This window comes from Eumetopias jubatus, unplaced genomic scaffold (genome assembly GCF_037043125.1).
Source record: "Eumetopias jubatus isolate StellerSeaLion01/CBP00866 unplaced genomic scaffold, mEumJub1_p1.0 scaffold_4, whole genome shotgun sequence".
Lineage (NCBI taxonomy): Eukaryota > Metazoa > Chordata > Mammalia > Carnivora > Otariidae > Eumetopias > Eumetopias jubatus.
This window is the reverse complement of record NW_028274810.1, coordinates 52,027,241-52,052,775: the sequence shown is the minus strand read 5'-3', so window position 1 is coordinate 52,052,775 and position 25,535 is coordinate 52,027,241. Positions and strand designations below refer to the sequence as shown.

The 25,535-nt window shown below is 38.0% G+C and overlaps 1 protein-coding gene across 1 annotated transcript in view; it reads left to right on the top strand.

Annotated features, from left to right (window-relative positions):
* The window catches only part of IL23R (interleukin 23 receptor), a 54,100-nt gene extending 29,704 nt beyond the window's left edge, over positions 1 to 24,396 (top strand). The window contains exons 6-10 of the mRNA XM_028102501.2: positions 1,755 to 1,911; positions 14,164 to 14,253; positions 16,971 to 17,076; positions 19,584 to 19,674; positions 23,407 to 24,396. Of these exons, the coding sequence (XP_027958302.1) occupies positions 1,755 to 1,911; positions 14,164 to 14,253; positions 16,971 to 17,076; positions 19,584 to 19,674; positions 23,407 to 24,054 (1,092 nt within the window). The 3' untranslated portion in view covers positions 24,055 to 24,396. The remainder of the gene's footprint in view (positions 1 to 1,754; positions 1,912 to 14,163; positions 14,254 to 16,970; positions 17,077 to 19,583; positions 19,675 to 23,406) is intronic.
* The last annotated feature ends 1,139 nt before the right edge of the window (positions 24,397 to 25,535 follow it).

Here is a 25,535-nt window from a genome sequence, read left to right as displayed (position 1 = left end):
GTCCCTGAGAAGGACCCCTTCACCCTGGGCCTTGCCCCAGGTAGGGGGCTGGAGGAAGTGGGGATTAGAGAACTGCCTGACTCAGTCAGAGATTCTCCTTCCCTCCACCCAATGATGCTCCCAGAAACTTAATGTAACCCTAAGAGAAGAGGGTATCTCAAACTGATGGAGAATAAGTTTCTATGCCTCATCTCCATTCAGAATTGAGGCTTTAAGTAGAAATTAACTGCTATAAAAAATAAAGTCATTCTTGTACTCAAGATCATACCCTCTACACAGGCACTCAATTACCTCTCTCAATGTTTCTTTTTAGCCTCTGAAAATACCTTGAGGTATCATCTTGTGCCTACAAGACCCTCATCAGTCACCTGGCTTGCCTCATGGTAGAAACAAATCTGTTAACAGTTCTATAAAATTCTTCCATTTTAGAATTCTGGCTGTGCTTTAGTGTACTTCTCTTCTTCAAGGGGACTGATCTATAAATGTAATGGCAAGAGACATATTAGAGAATAACAACTCCCTTCCAAGAGAAGCAAACAGAAGCAGAGTGCATTTGAAAGTCAAACTTCAGCTACAAGTAAAAATCTTTCCTGGATCCCAGGAGACCCTAGATGCCTGCCCGTCATACTTACATGGCAGAAAATTCCAAGGACAAAGGGTGGAGACACAGCTTATGGAAACTCTGGGTACTTTAGATGGAGCATGACATCCCCCAAACAGATATTTTCATGAATTTTACATTTTCAATACATTAAAGTTTTAAAGATTTATGTTAAGATTGGGTTTTCACAGAAGAATCCCTCAGTAGGGTTGATAGTTTGCTCTTTTTTTTTTTAATCTTTACAGTTTCAACTTTCTTTTTCATGAGTGTCTAGTAACTGTTTCCTCCTGGTTGTTGCCTAAGTGCATTATTCTAGACATATTTTGTGGTTATTTTCAATCGTGCTTCACTTTTTTTCAGTCAATCCACTTATCACAACATACGGAAGGTATGTAAATACCCTGGTTTCTCTCTCCTATTTGAACCAGCTTGTTAAGGGGTCGTCTTTCATTACGTTTTATAGCAAATCATAGTGCCCCAAAAAAGGATTTGTAAGTTTAGACCTCAGTTATGTGCATGACTATCTTCCACTGGGTTTTCATAGCTCAACATTCTTAAATATTTTATTTTCTCTCTCACACAAACATATATATATATATATATATATATATATATATATAATAGGTTCTATAGAATCAACAAAAGTCTACAATAAGGACCAATTTAACAGCTTAGTTTATGAATAATTTTTTCCAAAAGTCATCACTAGAAAGTGAAATTATTTCATCATTCATGAACAATTATTGATGTAAATATCCAACTGCAGAGGGAATGAGAGAGAGAGATTGAAGGGGTAGGGTGAAAGAAATTCTAGATTCAAACGATTGCTCTTAGGTCCCCCACTTCTTCCATCCCATTAAAATCAGCTACTTCAGAATTAAGAATATATTACATTTTGGACTTGACTTGAGATTTAAAAGCTTGAGAGCACTGTCAAACACAAAGCAATGTGTATTTCACTTTTAATGTTAAATAACATGTATTTGATTATTTATGGTCATGTTTTATATAAAGTGCCCTATTCTTTGTTTTCCCAGGGTCCAAAGGAGTGCCTGGAACATAATAGGTGCTCCATACATTTCTGTCTAAATGCAATAATTGTTTGTTTTCAAAGCACACTGTATTTTTCATCGTTCTTATTCATTCATTTTAGGTTAAAGAATTTGACACCAATTTTACATATGAGCAACAGTCAGAATTCTTCTTGGAGTCAAACATTAATTATATATTTCAAGTGAGATGCCAAGAAACAGGTAAAAAGTATTGGCAGCCCTGGAGTTCACCCTTTTCTCATAAAACAGCTGAAACAGGTGAGTGTATTTATATATTTAATCTCTTAGGCTTTTCTTTTGACCTCTGTCTTTTCTAAATATGTATATATTCTTTCTTCTTGACTTGTAACAATACTGACAAAACTACTGTTGGGCAGGTGGTTACATTTAAATTGTCATTTTGTTTTGATTTTGTTAAGGCTGACTACAATTTATGTAATGGTTCTCAAACATTCTTGGGCATAAAACCCAATTAAAACCACCTGGTATGAATGTTCATTGTCCCAGCTCCCAGACGGTCTGTGTCCACCTGCCTAAGGGAGTGGGTGGGTGGGGGTGCTCAAGAGTAAGCATTTCTTACAAGCATCTGGACTGACTGTGAGGCATATAATTATCTAAGACTTTCTTTTGAAACACATTATTAGGGTTATGTTAAACTCTTTAGACCACTCTGATGAAATATATTCTCCTAAGAGAGACACAAATCAAATCATATCAATAAATATTGATAACCTACTGTGTGCAAAGTAATCTGAAAGTTAATGGGATTATTTAACTCTCTTCTCAGCAAAAGCTAGCTGACCTATTGTTTAGATATTTCCCTGCTCTTAACATGATTAGTTTAATTTTCTATCCATTTACACATGTCATTCAATAAAATCTTGGCTAAATCGACTTCAATAGTAAGCAAACAAAGTGAATCTATTATAAGTATCATAATACTCCGTAATGGCTCCCATTAACCTTATGATGTCTCCCTATTGTAGGGAGCTTATATCTTAGATTGAAATTTTTCTTTTCAGAGCTGAAGCACTTAATTATAATCACAGGATTGTTAATACCATCTTTATTATAATAATATAGCATCTGGGAACTGAGTTTTTTTTTTAAGCACTTTGGTATACATTATAAACGTTGATGGCTGCCACATCAACAGAGGGAGTGAAATGGCAGACTAACTAAACAGTTCTTTTGGCGCCCCCTAATGCCCAAATCTTAGAAATGCATCAGCAAGGGAATAATTTGCAATGCCATCAGTTCCTTTTTATTTTTATTTTTTATTGAAGATTTTATTTACTTATTTGAGAGAGAGAGCAAGAGAAAGGGAGTACAAGCAAGGGGGGAGCGGCAGAGGGGGAGGAAGGAGTCTCTCTGATGAGCAGGGAGCCTGATGTGGGACTCGATCCCAGGACCCAGGAATCATGAGCTGAGCTAAAGACAGATGCTTAACTGACTGAGCCACCCAGGCGCCCTATCAGTTCCTTTTTAAAAGTTAGTTTTTAAATTAAACATTCTTTCTTAAATTTATATTGCTAAAAGTTCTTAGGACTTTAGGTGCCATTTTGTAACAGTGAGAATTTAGTTGATAACTCAGTTATTTTTAAATGAAATTTAGAATTGTCTATCAAGACGATTCAAATTCATAACTAATATTTACTTACCACTTGCAAAGTACAACTATGTATAAGCTTGTCTGATCTTTACACCAGCCATATTTGGTAGTCAATTTGGCACCATTTCACAAATAAGAAAACTGAGGCATGACTTGCTAAATAGCACATTGCTAGTGACTAATAGTGCCTAAGCAAGAACATACGTTTTCTTAGTCATCACCAGCTCTCAGCAATTTCATCAATTTCTTTCTTTAACTCATTACATCAAAGTAAAGGAACAGCTTATTAAATACTCTACAAGTTAAATATAGGACCACAAATGTTCTCCTTTAAAGGCAAAGGTCCTAAATCTCAGGTGGAAGAAAATAGAAACCACAGCCACCGTACAATGAGTCTAAATGTAAAGTCTTTTGTTTCCTAATGGGAAAAAAAAATCACTTAAGAGGCAAAAATGCTAGTTAAAATTAAATATCCCTGAAAACCTGCATCTATCCAATTTAATATGTAGCTAAGAGGAACCATAAACTTCTTCTGGTACAAATTTCTTCCAAGACACATTAAATGAAAAACGGTGACTATGTGTAGGGAAAGTGCTAATATTAAATATTTTCAAAATTTCTTTTTTTGTTAGTAAAAGCAATGCAAATTTATTGTAATCTACAACCTAGAAATAACTGCTGTTTACATTTTTTAGCTAATGTTTTTTCCTGTGCACATATTTTTTATTATTGAAGTATAATTAACATACAATGATATATTAATTTCAGGCGTATGGCATTGATTCAACAATTCTACACATTAATCACCATGCTAAGTGTAGTCACCATCTGTCATCATACAACATCCTTAGAATATTATTTACTATATTCCCTATGCTGTAATTTCATCTCCATGACTTATTTACTGTATAACTGGAAGTTTGTACCTCTTAATTCCTTTATCTATTTTACCCACCGCCCCCCCCATCTCCCCTCTGGCAACCACCAATTCTTTGTATTTAAGAGAGACGTTTGTTTGTTCATTTGTTGTGTTTTTTATATTCCACATATAAGTAAAATCATAGGTATGTGTCTTTCTCTTGTCATTTTTTAAATGATTGGTGTTGTGGTGTATATATTGTTTTATATCCTGATTTTCTTACTTAGTCTCCCTTGTTAAGTTAAAAAATCTATTTAATGGCCACACAGTGTATGGATGTACTATAATACATTGACTCCTTTCCCTATTTCAACAATATCTAGGTTATTCCATTTTTTCCATTATCAATAATCTTCTTGGAATAGCTCTTTATATAAACTCTCCTTACGTGTTTAGATTTTATTGAATCAAGACTTAAACACATTTTAAGATGCTTGATGCAAGTTGCCAAATTGCTTTTTAATAAATCTTTAATATTAATTGCTTTTTAAAAAGATATCTAAGAAAAGACAGTCGTTCGTTTAGTCATTCATGAAATATTCAAATAACCTCTACGATGCACCAGCCACTTGCTATGTACTTGCAGAATCTCCGTGAACAAAGGAGACAAAGATCTCTGACTTCTAGAGAAGACAGCAAAAATAATCATAAAAAAATAAATTACACAGCACTACAAATACCTTACAAATAAAAGCAGTAAGAATCAAACCTCACAACTGAAGTTTGAATTGCTTCACAATTGAAAAAATTAAACGATACAATTTCTATAATACTTTAATTAACGAACCTGTTTGATAATGGGGCTTTTTGACCAGCCAATTTTCCCACTAATTAAAGGTTCATTTATTTATGAAGAAAGACAGCTTAGGCAATAATGATCCTTCCATGCAGGAATTTGCTATTTTACTTTCTAAAATCCTTATGTATGTTATCACTGAGGCTATTTATCTCAAACCAATGTGTTTTCAAAATTATGCTGAGATGGTACTGCAGGGCAAATCATGCAGTAGATATGGCTTGTCCTGCAAACCCCCCAGCATTCTTCTATATCGCTTTCCTTGGTCTTTAAAAACCTAGTCTCCAAAAAAAAAAAAAAAAAAACTCATTTATAGTAAGAGTTAAATGATTTATTAGCCTTATTTTCTTTTCCTTCCTTAGAGTATTTGGACTTTATTTTTTTTTAAGATTTTATTTATTTATTTGACAGAGGGAGAGAGCACAAGCAGGGGGAGCAGCAGACAGAGGGAGAGGGAGAAGCAGGCTCCCTGCTGAGCAAGGAGCCGTATGCGAGGGCTCCATGTGGGGCTCCATCCCAGGACCCCGGGATCATGACCTGAGCTGAAGGCAGACACTTAACCAACTGAGCCACCCAGGCACCCTGAGTATTTGGACTTCAATGGAAAGCAAAGTCTTATACTAAAAAAGAAATAAATAAACCTCAGAATATAATATCAGGCTTTAGCAAACACACAGGAGAAGTTTCTCTAGATTGGAGATGCATATTTTTTGTCCTGGTAATAAATTGTGTATGCAAATAATAGAAAATAAAATAGTATAATATAACATATATTATATAATTCATATATATAGTATATGTGAATTATAAGATATAAATATAAATCATATATAATACATATACTTTATTATCTATAAAATATATAAATATAAATAATATAATATAAATAGATAATAGGTAACATTTATTGGATGCTTACCATGTGTTTGGTACTGTGGTAAGCATTTTACATATGAATTGTCCTTTACTCAGCACCAAAGCCCTATAAAAGTTTTATTCCAATTGTACAGATGAAGATGAGGCCCAGGGAGGTTAAGCAGTTTTGCCAAACATTATAAAGCTGGTAACAGTGAAGCCAGGGCGTAATTCATCCTGTACAATTCCAGCACCTGCACTATAGCTTTGCTGGTCTTCCTAAGAGACCTAAGAGGGTCCTGTGCCAAACTCCTCCCCTCAGCCACTGAACCAAATCCTCCTCTACACGTTAGCTAAAAATAAGACAATGCCAGGAGAAGTTCACTTTTAATGTAACGTTTGTTATGAAAATGCAAATACATGAGAAAAGAGGGAACCACAGGATGCTATTGGCTAATTCTATACTGGCCTGAATACAAGATGGGGAAGTAGGTTTGTGTTATGGCAATGAAAATGAAGCCACAGGACTCCAGGAACCTGGAGAACAGGGACTAGGGTGGAGCAGCCTGAGATAAAGACAAAGTACAGGTGGAAAAAGTGGTTCTCTTAAAGACAGGACCTCCACAGGCAATTCATCATGTGTTTTTCCAGCTGGTCCTGGTCCAATAAAGTGTCTAGAAGGCAGTGCTTCTTAGAGTGGAGTCTGTGGACGATCTGCACTGGAAATGCTTGGGTATGAGTTTAAAATGCAGATTGCTGAGCCTCTAGCCAAGTGATACTTCTGCAGTAAACTGTAAGGACCACCGCTCTAGGGCTTAGACACACCCTTTAAGAGAGAGAAGCGTCATGAAAAATGACGTAGGGTGTGGGCAGGAAACGTGGACAGAAACGGGGAGACCTGATGGCCCAAGCTATTGCCTTAGTAATAGTGGTTTTGGGGGTCAGAGCAGAGTGGGTACATGAGAATTTCAGGCCATTATCTCTAGTACTATCTGGTCACCTCTCTGCTTCCTCTTCCTCCTGCCCACTGCTTCCTGAGTTACTGAGCACCCCAGCCCACCTGGGCAGCCCAGGATCCCCAGAAGCACAGGATGCAGGACCATTGCGCCGGTGAACCATCATGTCCCACGTTATCCCCTCTGCCCAGACCCTGCCCTGCCTCTGGATGTGAAGCTTCGGTTGAAGCTCTGAGAACCACTGAGGGCTGCTGAAGTTGGAGGTTCTAGACCACCAACCTGGAAAGTCACTATAAAAAATTCCTGGGGTCTTTAAGCAGTACAGAAAGAGCCCCAAAGGGGAAAAGATAATCTGTGAGTGTAGAAAGCCAACACTGAAAATGTGAAAGTCAGTTCCCTAAATTCAATAATACTGATTAAAAAAAAAAAAAGGTGAACAGATGACTTTTGAGCAAGAGTGTTGTCCAACTCTGCTGTATAAAGTCTCTTCGCAATGAAGGAAAGGCACAGCCTCCATAATCCCTTTAATGACAAGTCAGAGGCCTGAGGGAAGGGCAGTCATATTTCATAATGATTAATTAACTTGCTTGAATTGCTACTTGAAGTAGGAAAGTTTCCCAGAGAAATCATATTATTCTTTTTTTGACAATTCTCCAGAGGAAAGCAAGTATGAGCAAGATATTAAACCACACCGTGTTTTGTTCTCACACAACACCATTGGTTGGTGCATTACTAATGACTCCTTAAAGAGTCTCATTAATTTTTCAGAACTTTTAGGGACTACAAGAGGAAAAAAAAACAAAAGTTATGTCAATGGAACTAAATATAAGTGATATTAAATAGAACGCAGATTAGAGGCTGGTACACAGAACTGTACTTTTTCAAAAATTCCGTTACTTGTAATTAGGGGTTTCTGATTCATTCACATTGAGATGGATTATAAATGTATAGATTCATGATTATTAAAACCAGGTTAAACAGACACACAGTGTTCCCTGAAATACTATCAGTTTAATCGTCTGGATTTATTTAATCTTCTTCATGTCCTATTCCTAATAAAGAATCAGAGTTCTGTAGAATAAAAAAAAGATGCATAAGAGTTTTACAATCTCTCTGAGGTTCACAATATCCACTAATAAAGAATAAAGATTATGCTTTGCTATGAGGAAGTAATAATCTTCTGTATCAGTTTCCTATTGCTGCTTTAGCAAGTTATTACAAACATAAGCCACATGCTATGTGGCTTAAAACAATACAAATTTACTATTTTATAATTCTGGAGGTGAGAAATCTAAAATCTGTATCATTGGGCTAAAGTCAAGATATCAGCAAGGCTATATTCTTTCTGGAGGCTCTAGGAGAGAATCAGTTTCACCGTCTTTTCCAGATTCTAAAGGCTGCCCTCATTTCTTGGCTTGTGGCCCCATTTTTCGTCTTCAAAGCCAGAAGCATAGTGTCTTCCAATCTCGTTCTCTCTGACCCTCCTGCCTTCTTCTTGTAAGGACTCTTGTGACTTCATTTGGACCCACCCCTACAATCTAGGATAATTTCCCAATCTCAAGTCCCTTTTGCTATATAAATTATATAAATATATATAAATGTATATTTGCTATATAAATTATATAATTTATATATTTACTTATATTTAATATACCACAGAAAATAATTATAAATATAGCTAAATATAAATATAACAAATATTTGCTATATAAATTATATAAATATATATATAAACTCAAAGGTTCCAAGGTTGGGACATGGACATTTTGGGGGAGGTGGGAAGATCACTATTTGTCCTACCACATCTCCTCACCTATCTAACTCCACCACCTATTACTGCAATTTTTACTAGTCATCGTGATTTGATGCCAGCCAAAATAAATAAATAAGTAATAATAATAATAAATAAATTGATTCTCTTAACAGAAAAGGAATTGTTGGAAAGATAGCTAGAAATCAGTAGGAGGGTGGGCAAATGGTACTAAATAGGATACAAGGGAGAGCAGGAGCCAGAACCACAGCCAAAACTGCAGCACATGAAAAATCTGGTGAGGACCCTGCAGCTGGCACATGGCCATTGCCTGAGCTGTGCCCTGCCTGAACTCCCCATGGTGTTACTGTTACCAGACCCTGAACATAGATGCTGCTATAAGAAATTTCCTGGAGCTGAGTGTTCTGTGCCAGTGCAGGGAGGAAAGCATCTGATCGGGTAGGTTTAGATCATCTGCTTATAGCTACTTGCTGGCAATGGGGAGAGGGAGTCTTTGTTCCATTGAGGCTTCCACAGTGGGAAGCCTTACCTGCTTCTTACCTATTTTAGGATGCCCGCAAAGAAGTACATCCTGGTGCTGGGCAACTAAAAAAGGATAAATGTCCACTAGACTATTCAGACTCAGGAATAGGCACAATCTATGCTTGAGAGCAAGGTTGCACTTTTGAAGAATCTTAAGCTACTGAGTAAGACTTGGAAGCTGCCCATTCCTGCACATAGAGTTCTGTTACACGTTGACATCAGACCCCTGCCTCTGTGTATTCCATGTCACTTAGGAAAATTTCCTGTGTTTGCCGCTGCTTTTTACTTTTTCCTCTTCTTAATCTTTTTCTTTAAACATGTGATCACAATACATATATTTCTCTTTCTTACCTTCTGCTCCCTATACATACCAAGTACTTAGAGCCTAGGAACATTAGCATGAAGATAATCCCTTGAATACATCTAAGCACATTCTCCTATCCTTAATACACAAGGATGAGACTGTAACTCATTAAATGATTCATCGTTTGACTTATTTTTCTAGGTGTGGTAATGAGTTTGCTCTGACATATGATTTTCCCTGCCTTGGGCTTCTGGTGCCTATTTGTTAGGTCTGCCTATCAAATAGGTCTTCTGATAGGTCTTCTGCTTTGTCAACTGACTCAGACTAGTGTCAAATCCTTATCCTTACCCTTAGCCCAATAATGCTGAATTCCAACCCTAGACCTAAACTGGCCTGGGGAAATAGCATGTAAACACTGTGAAACAGCTGAGATTATTAGAAGAAGAAGATTAGAAAGCGAGAACACAAAAGGAGATGTTTGTGTTTTAAGAAAAATAATTTGAAAAACACCCATTGTCTCTATTAATATGATACCTCTTATATCTAGAACCTACTGAAAGAAGGGTCTAGAAAGTTTCTTGTGTCAGCTCTGGTCAAAGCCTTTAAGATATAGGCCTCAGGTAGCATGGCTTTGACACCAAGATTGGCAAAGGCAAAAATAAGTCAAGAAGACTTATAAATGTCCATACCCTTTGGACCAGTAATTCCACTAACAGAAATCTAGCCTTAGGAAATAAAAAGAGAGACGCCTGGATGGCTTAGTCGGTTAAGCATCGCCTTCCACTCAGGTCATGATCTCAGGGTCCTGGGATTGAGTCCCACATCGGGCTCCTTGCTCAGTGGGGATGCTTCTCCCTCTGCCTGCAGCTTGCCCCGCTTGTGCTCTCTCTCTCTCTCTCTGACAAATAAATAAAATCTTTAAAAAAAAAAGGAAATAAGGAGAGATATGGGAAAAAGATTTATGTACAATGATATTTATCCAAAAACTAATTATATAATAAGAATTTGGAAACAATCTAAAAGTCCAATAATAGCAATAGCTAATGCTTATTAAGCTTCCAAATTGTGTAAGGCATGGTACTAAGTGCTTGATATGAACTATCCCATAGATCTCAGGGGTGAAGTACTGTTATTATCCCGTTTTACAAATGAAGACACTGGTCACAGAGGGGTTAATCAACTTACCCAGAACCATGCAACTCCAGGTGGTGGAGCCAGGATTTGAAGTGAGTTTTGTCTGAATCCAAAGATGGCGTTTGAAACCACCAAGCCAGACAGTTTCTCAACAGGGCAATGACTGAATAAATACAGTACAAACATGATGAAATATCATATCGTTACTAGTGTGACAGTTTTGAACAATTTTTAATAAAATGAGGAAATGTTCATGACAATATTGAAAGAAAGAAAAAACAAGACACAACACTTAGTAAAGAGAATGATCTTCACTAGGGTACAGAGATACACAAAAGACTGTTAAATATTTTTTTAAAAATGATTGCTTCTAGTCTGTGGACAAATATAAAATTGTACTTTCTTCTCCATACTCTTCCATACTTTTCAAAAGCATCCTACAATTAGTGTGCCTTGCTTGTATAATCAAAGAAAATAGTTGGCTTTCAGAAGGGAAATAACTGTAGGCTGGAAGATTCTAGGAATCCGTGCTGCCTGGGTCAGCCCAACCAGAGCCCATTGTGGTGTGGGCTGGAGTCTTAAAAGGCCAAGCAGCTCTAACAAACCGTGGCCAGCCCCCAGAGGAGCGATGGGTAAGTCTCAGCATGGGGGCAGCTGTTGCAGGACTGACTGAGCTGCCCCATCCAGAGCCATCCTGCTGTGGAAGTGAGGTTATTAATTAATGGAGCCAGTGACCAGCACAAACTATGCATCAGGACTGGATGGGAATTTTCACTCTTTGACCGCTACCTAGGTGACTTCGGTTAAGTCATCTATCCTTTTTACACCTTTGTTTCTTCATCCGTGAAATGAGGACAATAATATTTTCTGCCTGATTAGGTTGTTGTAAGGATTAATTGAGAGAAAGCATGTAAAGTCTAGTATATTACCTGGAGAATATTCAGTACTCAATGAATGGTCACTTAAAAAGAATAATAAAATACACTTTGCCCCATGGTATAGGCATAGAGTGAAAGACTCAGGAAACGGATTTGGTATCATCCCTCAGAAACAGATGAAATACATTATGACTAAAACCAAGCACTTTTGAGCAGATTTGATTAAAATAGGCTGGCATTTGATAGGGTACAGAATGTAGTTATGTTATATGTTTCTAGTCTTGTTCAAGAATAGGAGACTACATTTTTTTGTTTAAAAACTAACTTCGTTTAAATGCACTGTCTTTGGCAAGACTAATTCTAAAGTCTAATACCAGTTTGTATAAGATGTATAAAAATTCTTACCAAATTAGAGATAATTTGAGTTTCTGAGTATACTCAGGTATGTGCTGTGAGGGAAACAAGCAGGGACAGAATTGTCTCATTATGGATATAGCAACATAGATATTAAATTAATAATGAAAATATCATGAGATTTTTCTAGCACATTAGGCAACATACTGATGATTAGAGCTGAAAGACATAAATGTTTTTTAGTTATAAAGTTTCTGTGTGTGTGCACATCATTCTGCGTTTGTGAATGCTTTTCTGTGTCAAAACACTTGGAAATACTATAAAATACTAACAGCAAGTGAATTAAGGGGACAAGATTCGGGATGGTTCTTTTTCTCTCCCTTTTATTTTTCCTCTTAAAATTCTTTTCTTTATTAAGGTTACTGCTTTTATAATGTAAATATTAGGTATGATTTAAAAGAAATGACCTAGCCACTTGGTGGCAGTAGACCATGAAAAATATACAATATATAACTTCATTTCAGTCCTATGCTTAAAAATTTTGTCATTGGCTTGATTTCTTCTCTGACAATCTTGTTTGTAAACTGTCTTACTTCAGATAGCTGATTCTTTGTGAAATTACCCTCTGATAATTAATCATCTCTTTTAAATGACTTTAATCTAATTCAAATTAAGGCACCTGGTTGATTTGAAACTATGATAACAAAAAGACCCTAAAGGATGATTGTGTTTATTCTCCCTATTAGGGCTAATAAAGCCCTAGTTAGATATGAACATTATTTTTATGTGAAACAAGTTAATAACTGAAGTTTCACTGCTAAATAATCACCTGTACTTTATACAACAGAATTAAGTTAACCTGCATTAAAAGCCCCACAGCACCACATATTACTTTTAAATAAAAATGCTAATTATAAAATAATGAAAGTGAAAACAAAAATAATCTAGCAACATATGCTATAAACCCATGATCTTGCCAAGTTGAAAATTGCGTTATATTTTAATGTAATATGTCTAGTCTTAAAATTTCAAAATAATGTAGATGCAGACTCCTGCTTGGCTCCCAAAGACTGAACATCAGCCTACAAAATACTAATTTAGATGAATAAACCTGGCTGGTGACCATTGGGGCATAACCTTGCTCCCAGAGTTTGATGGAACTGCATACTTTGAAACAAAAGAGACTTAGTGAAGCACTGAGAAGCCAAAAAGAATTTCTGATTTGTCACAATTCACAGTGCAACATTTTCCTCTCACTATAGAGAAGACAGAATAAAAACACAGAAAAGAACTTTTGGCTCTTCTGATGTTTTCACCTTCTAAAATTCCCTACCCATTGTTCTTAGAAAACTACTGAGCCTGTGCCTGCACCCAGTCGACCTTTTTCAAAAATTTCCAAAGACCATAGGAATCTTTTTATTGCAACTCCATGATATTTTTCTCAAAGAGAGCTGTCTGTGCCACTTAGCTTGTTATACAAGCCTGTGATATCATGGTGGCAGTTAAAGCTGCCTCAAGTCGTGATTTCTCCCTGGCCCCACAAGTAATTCTTCAAAAAGAAAAATCTGAACACTAAAATCACAATAGCTGAATAAATAGGGCTTGAGGCACTCTTGGGAATCCAGAGCTTAGAACCGTTTTCAGGAATGTCTCTGTCAGCTGGAAGAATAGTGTCCTTGAAGTCACCTCTGGAAGCTTTTAATTCTCAGGAGGGAGGAGATGAGTAAGAAAGCTCCAGGACTCTTTTGGGTTCAGCGTGAAAGAGAGTTAGCTGCCAAGGCTGCTCACCACACCCCAGTCAGAAGCATGTCCTGACAGTCTTTATGACTAGACAGGACTGGCCAGGATCTTAGCCAGTGGGAAAGGAGCAGAGGGAAGTCATTAATAGCATTCCACCCCTGTGTTATAACCTCAAAGTGTCTGCTAATCAAAATTGGGCTTCTTCTATGGAGCCAAGATACTGTTCACCAACAGTGTGTCAAAGATTGTGCAAAGACAAAAGTGACACATCTTGGAGGCTCTTCAGGAAACCTAAACTTTATTGCATCATCTGTTGGAAGGAATCAAGTAGAGACCAGTTATTGTGCATTTTTTGGTCAGTGAACTAAATAAAGCTCCTTGGTATTTGTTGCCTAGAAGCCTCATGAAATTAGAGGACACACCTTGAAGTTTTACAAACCCTAGGTAGTTTTTATTGTCCTTTCAGTGTTTCCTTCTTTAGGATTTGCCCAATTAAATAAGAAGGAGAAGAAAAGACACACATACTTGAAGGCCTTTGCTTTTATTCAACTTTCAAGCCTATTTAAGTGTACTTTAATCATCTCCAAACAAGTGAAGAAACTCTTAAAAGAATGTGGGTAACGTGAATGCAAAATGTAAGAAGCTCACCCTATTTTCATTTTGTTGAAGTTCCCCAGGTCACACGGAAATCATTCCAACATGATACTCAGAATTCTGGGCATCTAATTGCGTCCATCTTTAAAGGACACCTTACTTCTGGTAAGAAAATACTACTTGGGTTTTTTGGGTAGTCTTTACTAATCATCCATTTGAATCCTCCAAATGAAAAATCATGTGTCAGGCATAAATTTCTTAATAATAAGATATGCTATATGCTTTCTATAGGAAAATAATCAATAAAGATCCACTTAAAACTGAATTTAAAGAATGATTTAGGTGGACTGCACCAGCTTTTGCTATGGGTTGGATACATTTTCATTTCAATGGGTGCTGGGGTTCAAGACCCCTAAACTTCTTCTTAAAAAAAAACATTATTTGAGTGTCTACCATGTGCTAGGAGGTTGTATACATCATTTATTCAATCTTCAAAACAACCAGATGAGACAAGTGTCATATATCTATTTTATAGGTGGGAAAACTGGAGCTCAGAGAGGCTAAGGAACTTGTCCAAGGTCACACTAAGTGACAGACTAAAATTCAAATCCTATTTTTCAAATCCTGAAATCTGTGCTCTTTCTCTTGTATAAACCAGCTCCTGTTTCATTAGTATGACTCAGTATTTTCCTTTGATGAGGTTACCTAAATGTTTTAGGCATAAAAAGTTATGAGATCAGGTTGTGCAATGGACAAATATAACTCTAAACAGAAATTTCAAATTGAAAAACTTTAGGTATAACTATTTCACCTCTGACCACTGGTAGACCACTTATCTCCCTGCATAAAAATCTGGCAGGAATAGTATGAGAATTTTTGCAGGTTACATTGACATTCTTGGGACTTTCATTCACTTAGTCAACAAATATTCATTAAGCAACTACTATGTGCCAGGCACTGTTCTGGGTCAGGAGTCAGCAGTAAAAAAAATGAACAAAGGCCCTGTCTTCACGGAGCTTCCATTTTGGACAGATGGGGAGAAAAACAATAAACAGAACAACAACAAGAGAAGAGTCAGGTGGCAGTTAAGTATTATAAAGAAACATGAAGCAAGTGAGGCCACTCTGAATGTGTACATGTAAATCAATGAGCCAAGTGCTTAGGCCCCATACAGACACCTACCCAGGTCTGCACCTTGACATTTCTGTGGGAACTGGGGAGGCCAGGAGCTCACAGCAGCCCTATTAGATAGGCGTTATGATCCCCATTTTACAGAAGTTATGTTACAGAACACTTGAGTTTCAGTGAGTTTATAATTATGCCTTGAGGTTACAGGGCTGGTAAGGGGCAGAGCCCAATGTGAACCCACATACCTACGGTTGTCTCTCGATCACTCTGCTGTATCCTTAGACCCCTATGCCTGGCAGCCTGGCCCCAGTTATTGTGGGACTTCTCTATTCTCTCCCAGGCACTAACGCCCAAAGGTATGTGGCACCATTAGGTGGTATGAAATCTTCAGCAATAGAGTTTTCCCAGAAAAACACTACTAATTCCATATCTCCCTTGGGATTTGGCACGGGGGGGAGGGGCGTGTTTGTGTGTTTGTTTGTTTGTTTTAAGACTTATTTATTTGAGAGAGAGAGAGAGAGAGAAAGAGAGAGCACACGCACATGCAAGCTGGGGGAGGAGCAGAGGGAGAGAGAGAATCCTCAAGCCGACTCCCCACTGAGCAGGGAGCCCACTGTACAGGGCCCCACATGGGATGGTCCCAGTGCTCAATCCCAGGACCCTGGGATCATGACCTGAGCCAAAGTCGGATGCTTAACCAACTGAGCCACCCAGAGTCCCCCACCCCCACCCCCAGGACTTTGGAGTAAGCTAAGCTACACTGGCCTGGCCCCTGCTCACCAGTTGGCTTTAGGAGAGGGACCAGGCAGCCTGGAGACACCCAGGTGCATGTCAGGTGCAGCTGGGAGATAATGAGGGCAAGGGCCAGTGAAGTGTCTGCCACATAGTAAGTATCTGATAAATATTTGCTAAAGGGAATGAGGAAGGAAGGAATGAGAGATCGAAAGGAGGCCAATATCCATCGTCACTCAGAACTCGAGCGTGATAGTCATGTCTCAATGCATAGTTTATATTTGAAAATAGAAAACAGGATTTTTTTTATAAACTAGGGAGAAAATGTGATGAGCCCAGTAGGTAATGTATGTTGAATATATCATATTAATTACTTAAAGATTTGGGGTGATTAACTGATGCTTCAAAACACAAGAAAAGCATTGTTTTTAAGATAAAATGTGAGTGCAAGATATATAGCAACTTGAATTTCTTTCTTATATATTGTTTTAAGTAGAGCAAATGTCCTTTCTCGGCAGAAAAAATTCATGAACAATACATTTTGAAGAATGGTGACAAGTTCTACATAACTTCTGTCTTGCTCGAAAGGTTAAAAAGAAAACCTAATAAACCTCAGTTGTGATTGTGGCCAGCTTTAGACTCTGTTACCAGCAATTGGGAATTCTCACTTGTGTCAGACAAAACAAACGAGGTTCATCACTAAACCCTTTTATATAAAATATGCATGCACAAGCTCAGAAAAAAATGTCTAATGCTGACCACATTTGCCAGAGATGCACTTCTAGAAACCCACTGATACCAGATACGTGCAGCCCAATTTTCTCAGAAAAGAAAGGTACTGTTGTGCATTTTGGAAGGACAGTCACTATACACGCAGCCCAAGGTAAAAGTTAATTTTGTTCTCCCCTTCCCTTTTTCCTTTGAGCTCAATGAATTTTGCTTTGCACAGAGTAGAGAGAACAATGATTCTGACATCCCACGGACACTAATGCTTAGCTAAAGTTATTTTTTCTTTCTTTCAGACAACAGGCAACAAGACATTGGACTTTTATCAGGAATGGTCCTCTTTGCTGTTATGTTGTCAATTCTTTCTTTGATTGGGATATTTAACAAATCACTCCGAACGGGGTAGGTTTCTGTAGAATTTCTATTTTCTGATTTAGACCATATATAGTAAACCTAGTCAATTCAGTTATTTACTAGGAAAACCCATCAACATTTTTAGTCAGAGAAAGAAAAAAATAAAATGAGTAGTGTTTAATGATTACCAACCCATGCCAAACTCTTGACACATGTCGCTCATGTAATCCTCATGATGACCTCATGATGACCCTGCTGGGAAAACCCAAAGGCTTATTTTACAGATCACTTACTTTAGGCTTCAAGAGGTTAAGTGGTTGGCCCAAGGTCACTAAGCATTAAGTCAGGAGCCCAGACCTGGCTGACATCACAACCCACATTCTCAGGCTACACAGCCTGCTCACTGTGCCTGGATTCTTTAAAGCGGTTAGGTCATAACCTGCCTCGAATCCTACCCAAACAAATCCTCTGAATCAGTGTGAAGAGAAGTGTGGCAACATCTGAATTCATCACTTTGATACAAGTTGTGTTGGTGTGTTAGCAACCAGCTCCCATGACCATTCTCCTTGGCCTTCGATCACTGTTTTCCAGTATGGAATTAGTAAAGATCAATGCCTAGTGATGGATAAATGAGGCTTTGAGGAAAGCAAAGCCTTCAATTTTCTAAATTTTACTAGATGTGTTGAGTATTTCTAATCTGTGAATACACAGTTGTTTGATGTGGCAGTCTCCTTGTACAGCTAACAACTCACAAATTTTAACTGTACAAATGTTCTTTAACTGATGGCACTGAGTTTTTCTTGCCATCACTTGCTTCATGACATTATTTTTCTTTCTTTTAAATTTATAATCAAAAGGCAGTAGGAAGATTTAGAATGAGCTATTCTAAGTAAGGTACACTTGTGATTTTTTAAATTTACAAAGTAGGCTTTTTCCTTCAGAAGTTAGTGATATTTCAAAATTTAAATTACCCATTAATAAATATATCCCTGATATCATTATGAGGTGGGCAAACTAATATAAAACTTTGTTTCAGGTAGTTTTAAAAACATACTTGATTATAAAGCCCCTCTTAATGTTTGAACTTGTATGACATAAAAATATTAGTATTTATGTTATTGTCCAAAGATACTGTGAAATTTTAAATAGCATTAAGCTTGTTACAATAACCTAAAAATTAATTTCCAGTTGGCAATGACAAATAAGAAAATAGGACAATTCTTTGCTAATTTAATTATTTAAATAAGTATTCCTTTTAAAAAGATAAATGAAACGAGACCATTTCAATACAACTATTTTATATATAAACAGACACTGTTATTTACTATAACTATACATTACTTATAAAAGCCTTACTTCAGAAACAAAACTGGAAAACATTCTAAACTGAAACCAAAAATGGGTAAATATATATATATGTATATATATGTATGTGTGTGTGTGTGTGTGTGTATATATATATATACACACACACATATATATAGATATTCTCACTGTTATCAGCATGCTGTATAAAAACTTTTCTGTAATAACATGAACTTACTAATTTGGTCCAATTTTAAGTATAGAAAGAGAGTGTGAATTAGTAAAAAAGCTGAATCATAAAACATTATATAAATATGTGTAAAGAAATTATTTTTACCCTACAGTTGAAGGTCAAATTGAGCGAGCAAAGTTCATTCAGGATATTGGTTGTTACTCAGTAAAAGTCCTTAGAAAACCTGCTTAAACAGATAAACAAGTTTGACCTGTTGCTAACAGGTACTTGTTTACAGGTAAAAATGTGCCAGAGACCAGTTTAGTCTAAGTTCCTGTTGCAACCTTTGCTCAAGTCAATTTGTATTATAAATACAGAAAGTGCTTCTGACACAGTGGCAGTGCCAAGGGTAGCTTGGGGAAGAAGCGGGGTGTTCACAGTTTCTCCCTTTTCTTTCCATCACCCCACCCTAGTGTTCCTTAATAAGCACACAGCCCAGGGAAAAACCAGTATTCTCACTGTGCCATACAACTGCAAGACAACTTCTGCAGCCTCCTACTCTATCCACATAAACAACATTTGGAGCCATCCCTATCACCTCAACCCTGTATGAAATCAGTACAAATTCAGAATTAGAGGAGCTAGAATTATACCTTTTTATTATATAGCATTCTCTTCTTCAATATTTTTCTGTGGCTATGGTTGACTTGGAAAGCTCTGCAAAATATCCCTTACATTTTCCAAACCTTTCCACACTGATATCTGCTTATAATGGTTAGCCATATTTAACATGCGTACAGTTTTACTTCCAGGGTGGTTCTCCCACTTACCTTGAATCTAGTGTGAGTGTTTTGAAATGTTCTGGCTCATTAGAGAAAAGCGGAGCAATAGAGGGAGGAGGAAATCTGAAAAGATAGTGAATCAACTTCCCACTTAACTTTCTAAAGTAGGAGATGGAAATCTGCATCAGGAAGTTTTATGCATTCCATTCCAGTTGATTTCCTGGCCTCCTATGTGATGGCTTGCACCAATCTTTAAGTAAAATGCTTCTTCTAAATGTGTCATTTTTATTTCCTAGAATTAAAAGAAGAATCTTATTGCTAATACCAAAGTGGCTTCATGAAGATATTCCTAATATGGAAAACAGTAATGTTGTAAAAATGCTACAGGTAACCAAACACCATCAAATAAAAACTAAGTGGCAGCTAAGAGTAAAAGTGCAATCCAATAATTAGAATAGAATTTCTGTTCAAATACATAAATGTGTGTACATTTTAGCATAACTGTATAAACATATGTCAAGACAGAATTACACATATTTCAAGTTATACTTAGAGATGAGGGCATGAAGTTAGGGGAAGGAAAGAGAGAAGGAAGAAAGAAACAATGCTATTCAAAAGAGAAAAGAGAAGAGGAAGCTTGTGGGCCAGGTATCAGTCACCTGGTGGCCAATAGTTGATAGATGACTTTGGGGACAAAAGGAGACGGGTAGAAAAGCTCAATAAAATGCAGCTCAAAGACACAAAGAGGCTTGTGTTTTACATGAGATTGGAGAAGCAGGTGAGATCTGCTTCACTCCTGAGGTCCAGTGGATTTGAGAAAATAGATGTGAGAGGACTGTGGGAGATGGTGTCACCAGGGCTGGGCCAGGTTTCCATCTCAAAAAGAAGAGAAAGGTGTGCTGGGAAGACCCGGAGACTATAGGGGACTTTGCCAAGTATGGAGGAACTGCTGCTGATTATGGAGAAGGGAAAAGATTCTGCTATGTGTGCTCCTTCTACTTTTTGGTAGTCTGGTTTCACCATTAAGGGGCTCAAAACCCAGCTGATGGGACAGACATATCATCCAAGCATTGCAGTGCATTAATGTAAGTGCAGTGACAGAAATGAGACCAAACATGATGGGGGTATACGGGAAGCATATGGAAAGATGAGAAGGAGTTGCTTAGGAGAAACAGAAAACATTCAAAATAGAGAGGACAGCATGAGCAAAAGCACAGAGTGAGAAGAGCTTGTTAGGTGTTGCTTTATTGAAAAGCTTGATGTGAGGAGTGGTTGGTATATTGCTGGAATGGTGACTGGGATCAGATCATAAAAGGTCCTGTTACAGAACTTTACAGAACTCAGACTTCATTCTGTTGACAACAATGTTCAAACTTTAAAAAAAATTAATTTTGCCCTCTAAATCCTTTGTTCTTTTCTTTCTTTTTTTTTTTTTTACGAGTGGAGGGGGAGGAGCAGAGAGAGAGAGAGAGAGAGAGATTGAGAGAGAGAGGGAGAGAATCTTAAGCAGGCTCCATGCTCAGCACAGATCCCAACACGGGGCTTGATCTCACGACCCTGAGATCATGACCTGAGCAGAAACCAAGAGTTGGACACTTAAATGACTGAGCCACCCAGACACCCCTAGAAACACTTTGTTCTAAAGATGTGAGGAAGACAAGTATTTATAAAACAAATAAAAGTGGCTTTGTTTGGAACTCTTATGAACCCATTAATCAACTCCTTACCCAACCCCAGAGAAATCCCTAAGGTAGTAGTTCTCAGCCTTGGTTACATATTGGAATCCTGATGCCTGGGCCACATCCCAGGATCTCTGAGGGAGGGAGGGCATGGAGAGACCCAGGCATCAGTATTATCCAAAGCTTCCCAAGTGATTCCACTCTGCAGCTGAGGTTGAGAACACTGTTAAGTGGTTGAAAACTACTGCTAAAGACAATGAGGAGTAACTAAGGGCTTTTCCATTGGAATAGACAAGGTCCTAGGAGAGAGGCAGAAGAGGAAGGTCAGAGAATGAACATCATGAGGTTAAGAGCAAAGTGTCAAGAAGCAAGGACCCATGGTGCTGACCACTTTGTAGAGGGTCTGTAACATTCCATGGAATGTGGCAAGGGGGAGGTCACTGGTGAGTTGAGAAGTGATTAGGAAGTGAAGAAGCAGAGGTTGAGAATGAAGACATTCTTCTAAAAGGGAGTAGAGAAAGGAGCTATGCTGATACGTGGTCAGCTCTCATATCCTCGTGCAGTGAATGAACAACAGTAGCTTCGGAGGGATGTGAGTCAGAAGCATGTTTATACTAAATTTGACAGGCTTAAGAGGGACTATTACAGAGAAAGAGGGAATATTGATCCAACAAGACTGTGAAGAAGAGGGGAGGGGATGGTCTAAAGGGGTGAGATGGAAAGGTTCGCCTTAGGCAGAAGGGAGGATTCCTGTCTCTGGATACTTGAAGGTGAGAAAGGGTGTGCACATGGCTGATTTTGAAGGAGGTAATGTTGCCTAATAGTGGAGGGGTGATTTAGAACAATTGAACCCACATATGTGACGAAGTACATAGTTAACAAGTAACTGAAGGACAAGCATATGTTCATCAAACTACAGATAATAAATACTGTAATCTTATATCCCTTCCACTTGCTAGTTCTATCTTGTTCCTCCACTAATTATTATCCAAGGGGACTGGGGACTTTCTGTGGCTCAGATAATTGTCCCTGACCTTGTTGTGGTCAGGTCCTCTTCTTCCTTTATTGCCTTCATTCTGGAATGGTCCCTGTTGCTCTTCTGTGTCCTTCACTGCAGTCTGACTCCCACCCACATCATTCAGTTGCCAGCCTGAAGTAAGGAAAATACCTCCCTCTACAGAACACAGCCACCTTGCAATCTTCGTTTCTTATTGCAAGTCTAGTTTCTTTGACTTTCATCTGACCTTTGACTACATGTCTGCCCTTCCCAACCCAAACCTGGCATGTTCCCTAAGAAGGCTGAGGCTGAAGAAAATTTGAAAGACACTTCATGCTGCTTTATTCAAGGTCTTTCTTTTTGCCAGAGTTCCTTCCCATTCTGGGCTCCTGGAATTAGAAACAAACCTTCAGATGAAGTTTTGTTTTCTGCCCAAAGACTAAGGGGCAGTCTTCTACTCAGCTTGCAATGCTATCACAGAATACCATAGACTGTATGGCTTAAACAACAAACATTATTTCTCACAGCCCTGGAGGCTGGTAAGTCCAAGATTAAGACACCAGCAGGCTGAGTTCCTGGTAAGAGCTCTCCTGAAGATAGCCACCATCTTGCAGTATCCTCACAGGGTAGAAGGAGAGAGTGCCTTATAAGGGCACTGATTCTATTTATGAAAGCTCCATACTCACGACCTAATTACCCACCAAAGGCCCCACCACTTAATATCATCACACTAGGGATTAGGGCTTCAACATATGAATTCTGTAGGAACACGAACATTCAGTTGATACCAAGTGGCTATCATTTTATAACAGCATTGGGTGGGAGTTATTTGCCTTCAGAAGCCAGCCATCAGTTGTGAGGCCTCGAGTCATTTTCTTACCCAGAAGAGTCATCAGGCTTTTACACAAATGAAAACCTTCTTCACTGACCCTCCTGTTCCTGTCTGAATTGTAAGTAGCTGCACACCTTTAGAACCTCAGCACAAAGCATTTATTATTACCTTATTTGAAAATAGAAGCAAAACAGGATTCTCCCACCTTCCTTTCTTTTATTTAAGCAATGAGATATTTTCTTGTAGTAATGCTCCATGATATTAAGAAATATTCCAACACATTGAACTTCCAAATATTAAAAGGCCCTGAAATCGTATGCGAGTTAATATGCAAGATACATCTTTCTCTTTAAAATTTTTAAACCAAGACGTGTGCAAAACAGGGATTATTTTTATTATTCCTTTCTTCAGTCTCCTCGTGGGAGAATTTAATAAAGACTTGGAATAGAGGAGGATAACAAAAGGAGGAAACTGTATGGGAAGAGAAACAATATCAGAAGAGGGAGGGCAAAGGAAAGCTGAGGGAAAGCAGGATTCCAGTCCTTATTTAATTATCCAGTTAGCTCCTTTAAATGCCTTTTGTAAAATAAAAATAAAATCTTTCTTCCTAGGAAAAAAGTGAATTTATGAATAATAATTCCAGCGAACAGGTCCTATATGTTGATCCGGTGATTACAGAGATAGAAATCCCAGAAGAACAGAAGCCCATAGACTACAAGACAGAAAAGAATACGGGATCCCTGGAGACAAGAGACTGCCTGCAGAAGTCACTACTCACCAACACTACAGTTGTGTATATTCCTGGTCTCAGCACTGGGTATAAACCCCAGATTTCAAATTTTCTCACTGGAGGAAACCATCTCAGCAAAAATGATGACACATCTTCCTCAACTCTCAAACCACCGGCTGATTCCTTAGACCTGGGGGAAAATGCCAGGTTTAAAAGATACCCTAATTTTGCTTTTTCTGTCTCAAGTAGGAATTCGCTAAGCAACACACTATTTCTTGAAGAATTAAGCCTCATTTTAAATCAAGGAGAATGCAATCCTCTGGACATACAAAACTCAGTTGAGGGAGAAACTGCCATGCTTTTGGAAAATGCTTCACCCAATGAAACTATTCCAGAACAGACCCTGTTGCCCGACGAATTTGTTTCCTGTTTGGGGGTCATGAATGAGGAGTTGCCATCTATTAATTCTTATTTTCCACAAAATATTTTCGAAAACCACTTCAATACGATTTCACTCTTGGAAAAATAGAGCTGCATAGTCAAAGTCAATATAGGAAAGCTGCCTTGTAATCTGAAGTTGGATCTCCTCTTTAGTTTAATTCTGCCCTATTTTTTAAAGTTAGAGAGTTAAGATCCAAAGATGGAACATACTTCATAGTCACAAAGGAAGCACCGATATTAGGTACAGCTTCTGTATTTTTTAAAAAGTATCAACAATTATATCCTTTTTATTTCCGCTCATTGCAAGGCACAGAACAGATCTCTCTGTTGTATGAAGGATAAATAATACAAGATATGTGGTGGTGAAATAAACGTTGAAAATAGTTCTTAAAAATTGAGACATTATGGGGTGCCTGGGTGGCTCAGTCATTAAGCGTCTGCCTTCAGCTCAGGTCATGATCCCAGGGTCCTGGGATCGAGCCCCACATCGGGCTCCCTGCTTGGCGGGAAGCCTGCTTCTCCCTCTCCCACTCCCCCTGCCTGTGTTCCCTCTCTTGCTATGTCTCTCTCTGTCAAATAAATAAAATCTTAAAAAAAAAAATTGAGACATTAATGTTTGTTTGCAATGGGAGAAGCAAATTTAATTTTCATTTTATGGCTTAAAATTCTCTTGGGTAGGTAAAAATATAGTCCCCAACAACAAAATAAGAATAGAATCAGAGAGCATTAATTGGCATGTTGGTTGTATTATTTTTTTCTACTACTTTCTTTTCAGGTATTAGGGATTTGATTTTTCTTTATTTTGATTTTGGACTAAGAGAGTTATAAAACAATGATGTGATGACATGATGAAACTGCTGTCTTCATTCAAGTTAAGCGTGATGGCATTGTCGTCCTGTGGTGTAGTTGGTGTATTAATTACACTATGGCAGAACTGAAGTAGCAGATGCAGTATCAGCAAGTTGTAATTATTCCTTTTGTAATCGACTATATATTAGATATATGTCAGAAAATTATTGTTAAAACAAGTATTTGTCCAAATCTGGGATGGCAATTCTTGCCACAACTACCATTGCCCTATAGCCCGTGTCTCCTGCAGACATCACTAACTGATTACCACAAGCCTTTCTGCTAAGCCTTAAGGTAACCTCAGAGTCCTCTCAACATGGTGCTCCTGACAGCTACACTCAATAAGGTCTAGGACTGGAGGTGAACTGTATCTGCCACCCAGGTCAATACTGAGAGATAGGTGATCTTAAAATATGAAATGCATATTTTTCAGTTGAAAATGGTACTCAGCAGACTTTTCCTTTTTTTTTTTTTTAAGAGAGAGTGCGTGAGCAGGGTGGGGAGGGGCAGAGGGAGAGAGACAATCACAAGCAGGCTCCACACTTAGTGAGGAGCCCAGTATGGGGCTCAATCTCAAGATGCTGAGCTCATGACCTGAGCCAAAGTCAAGAGTCGGTCACTTAACGGATTGAGACACCCAGGCCTCCCACAGACTTCTCTATTCTGATTAATTTTTGTGGTCCAAGGAAAAAATGTTCTAATGATCAGAATAATTTGAAA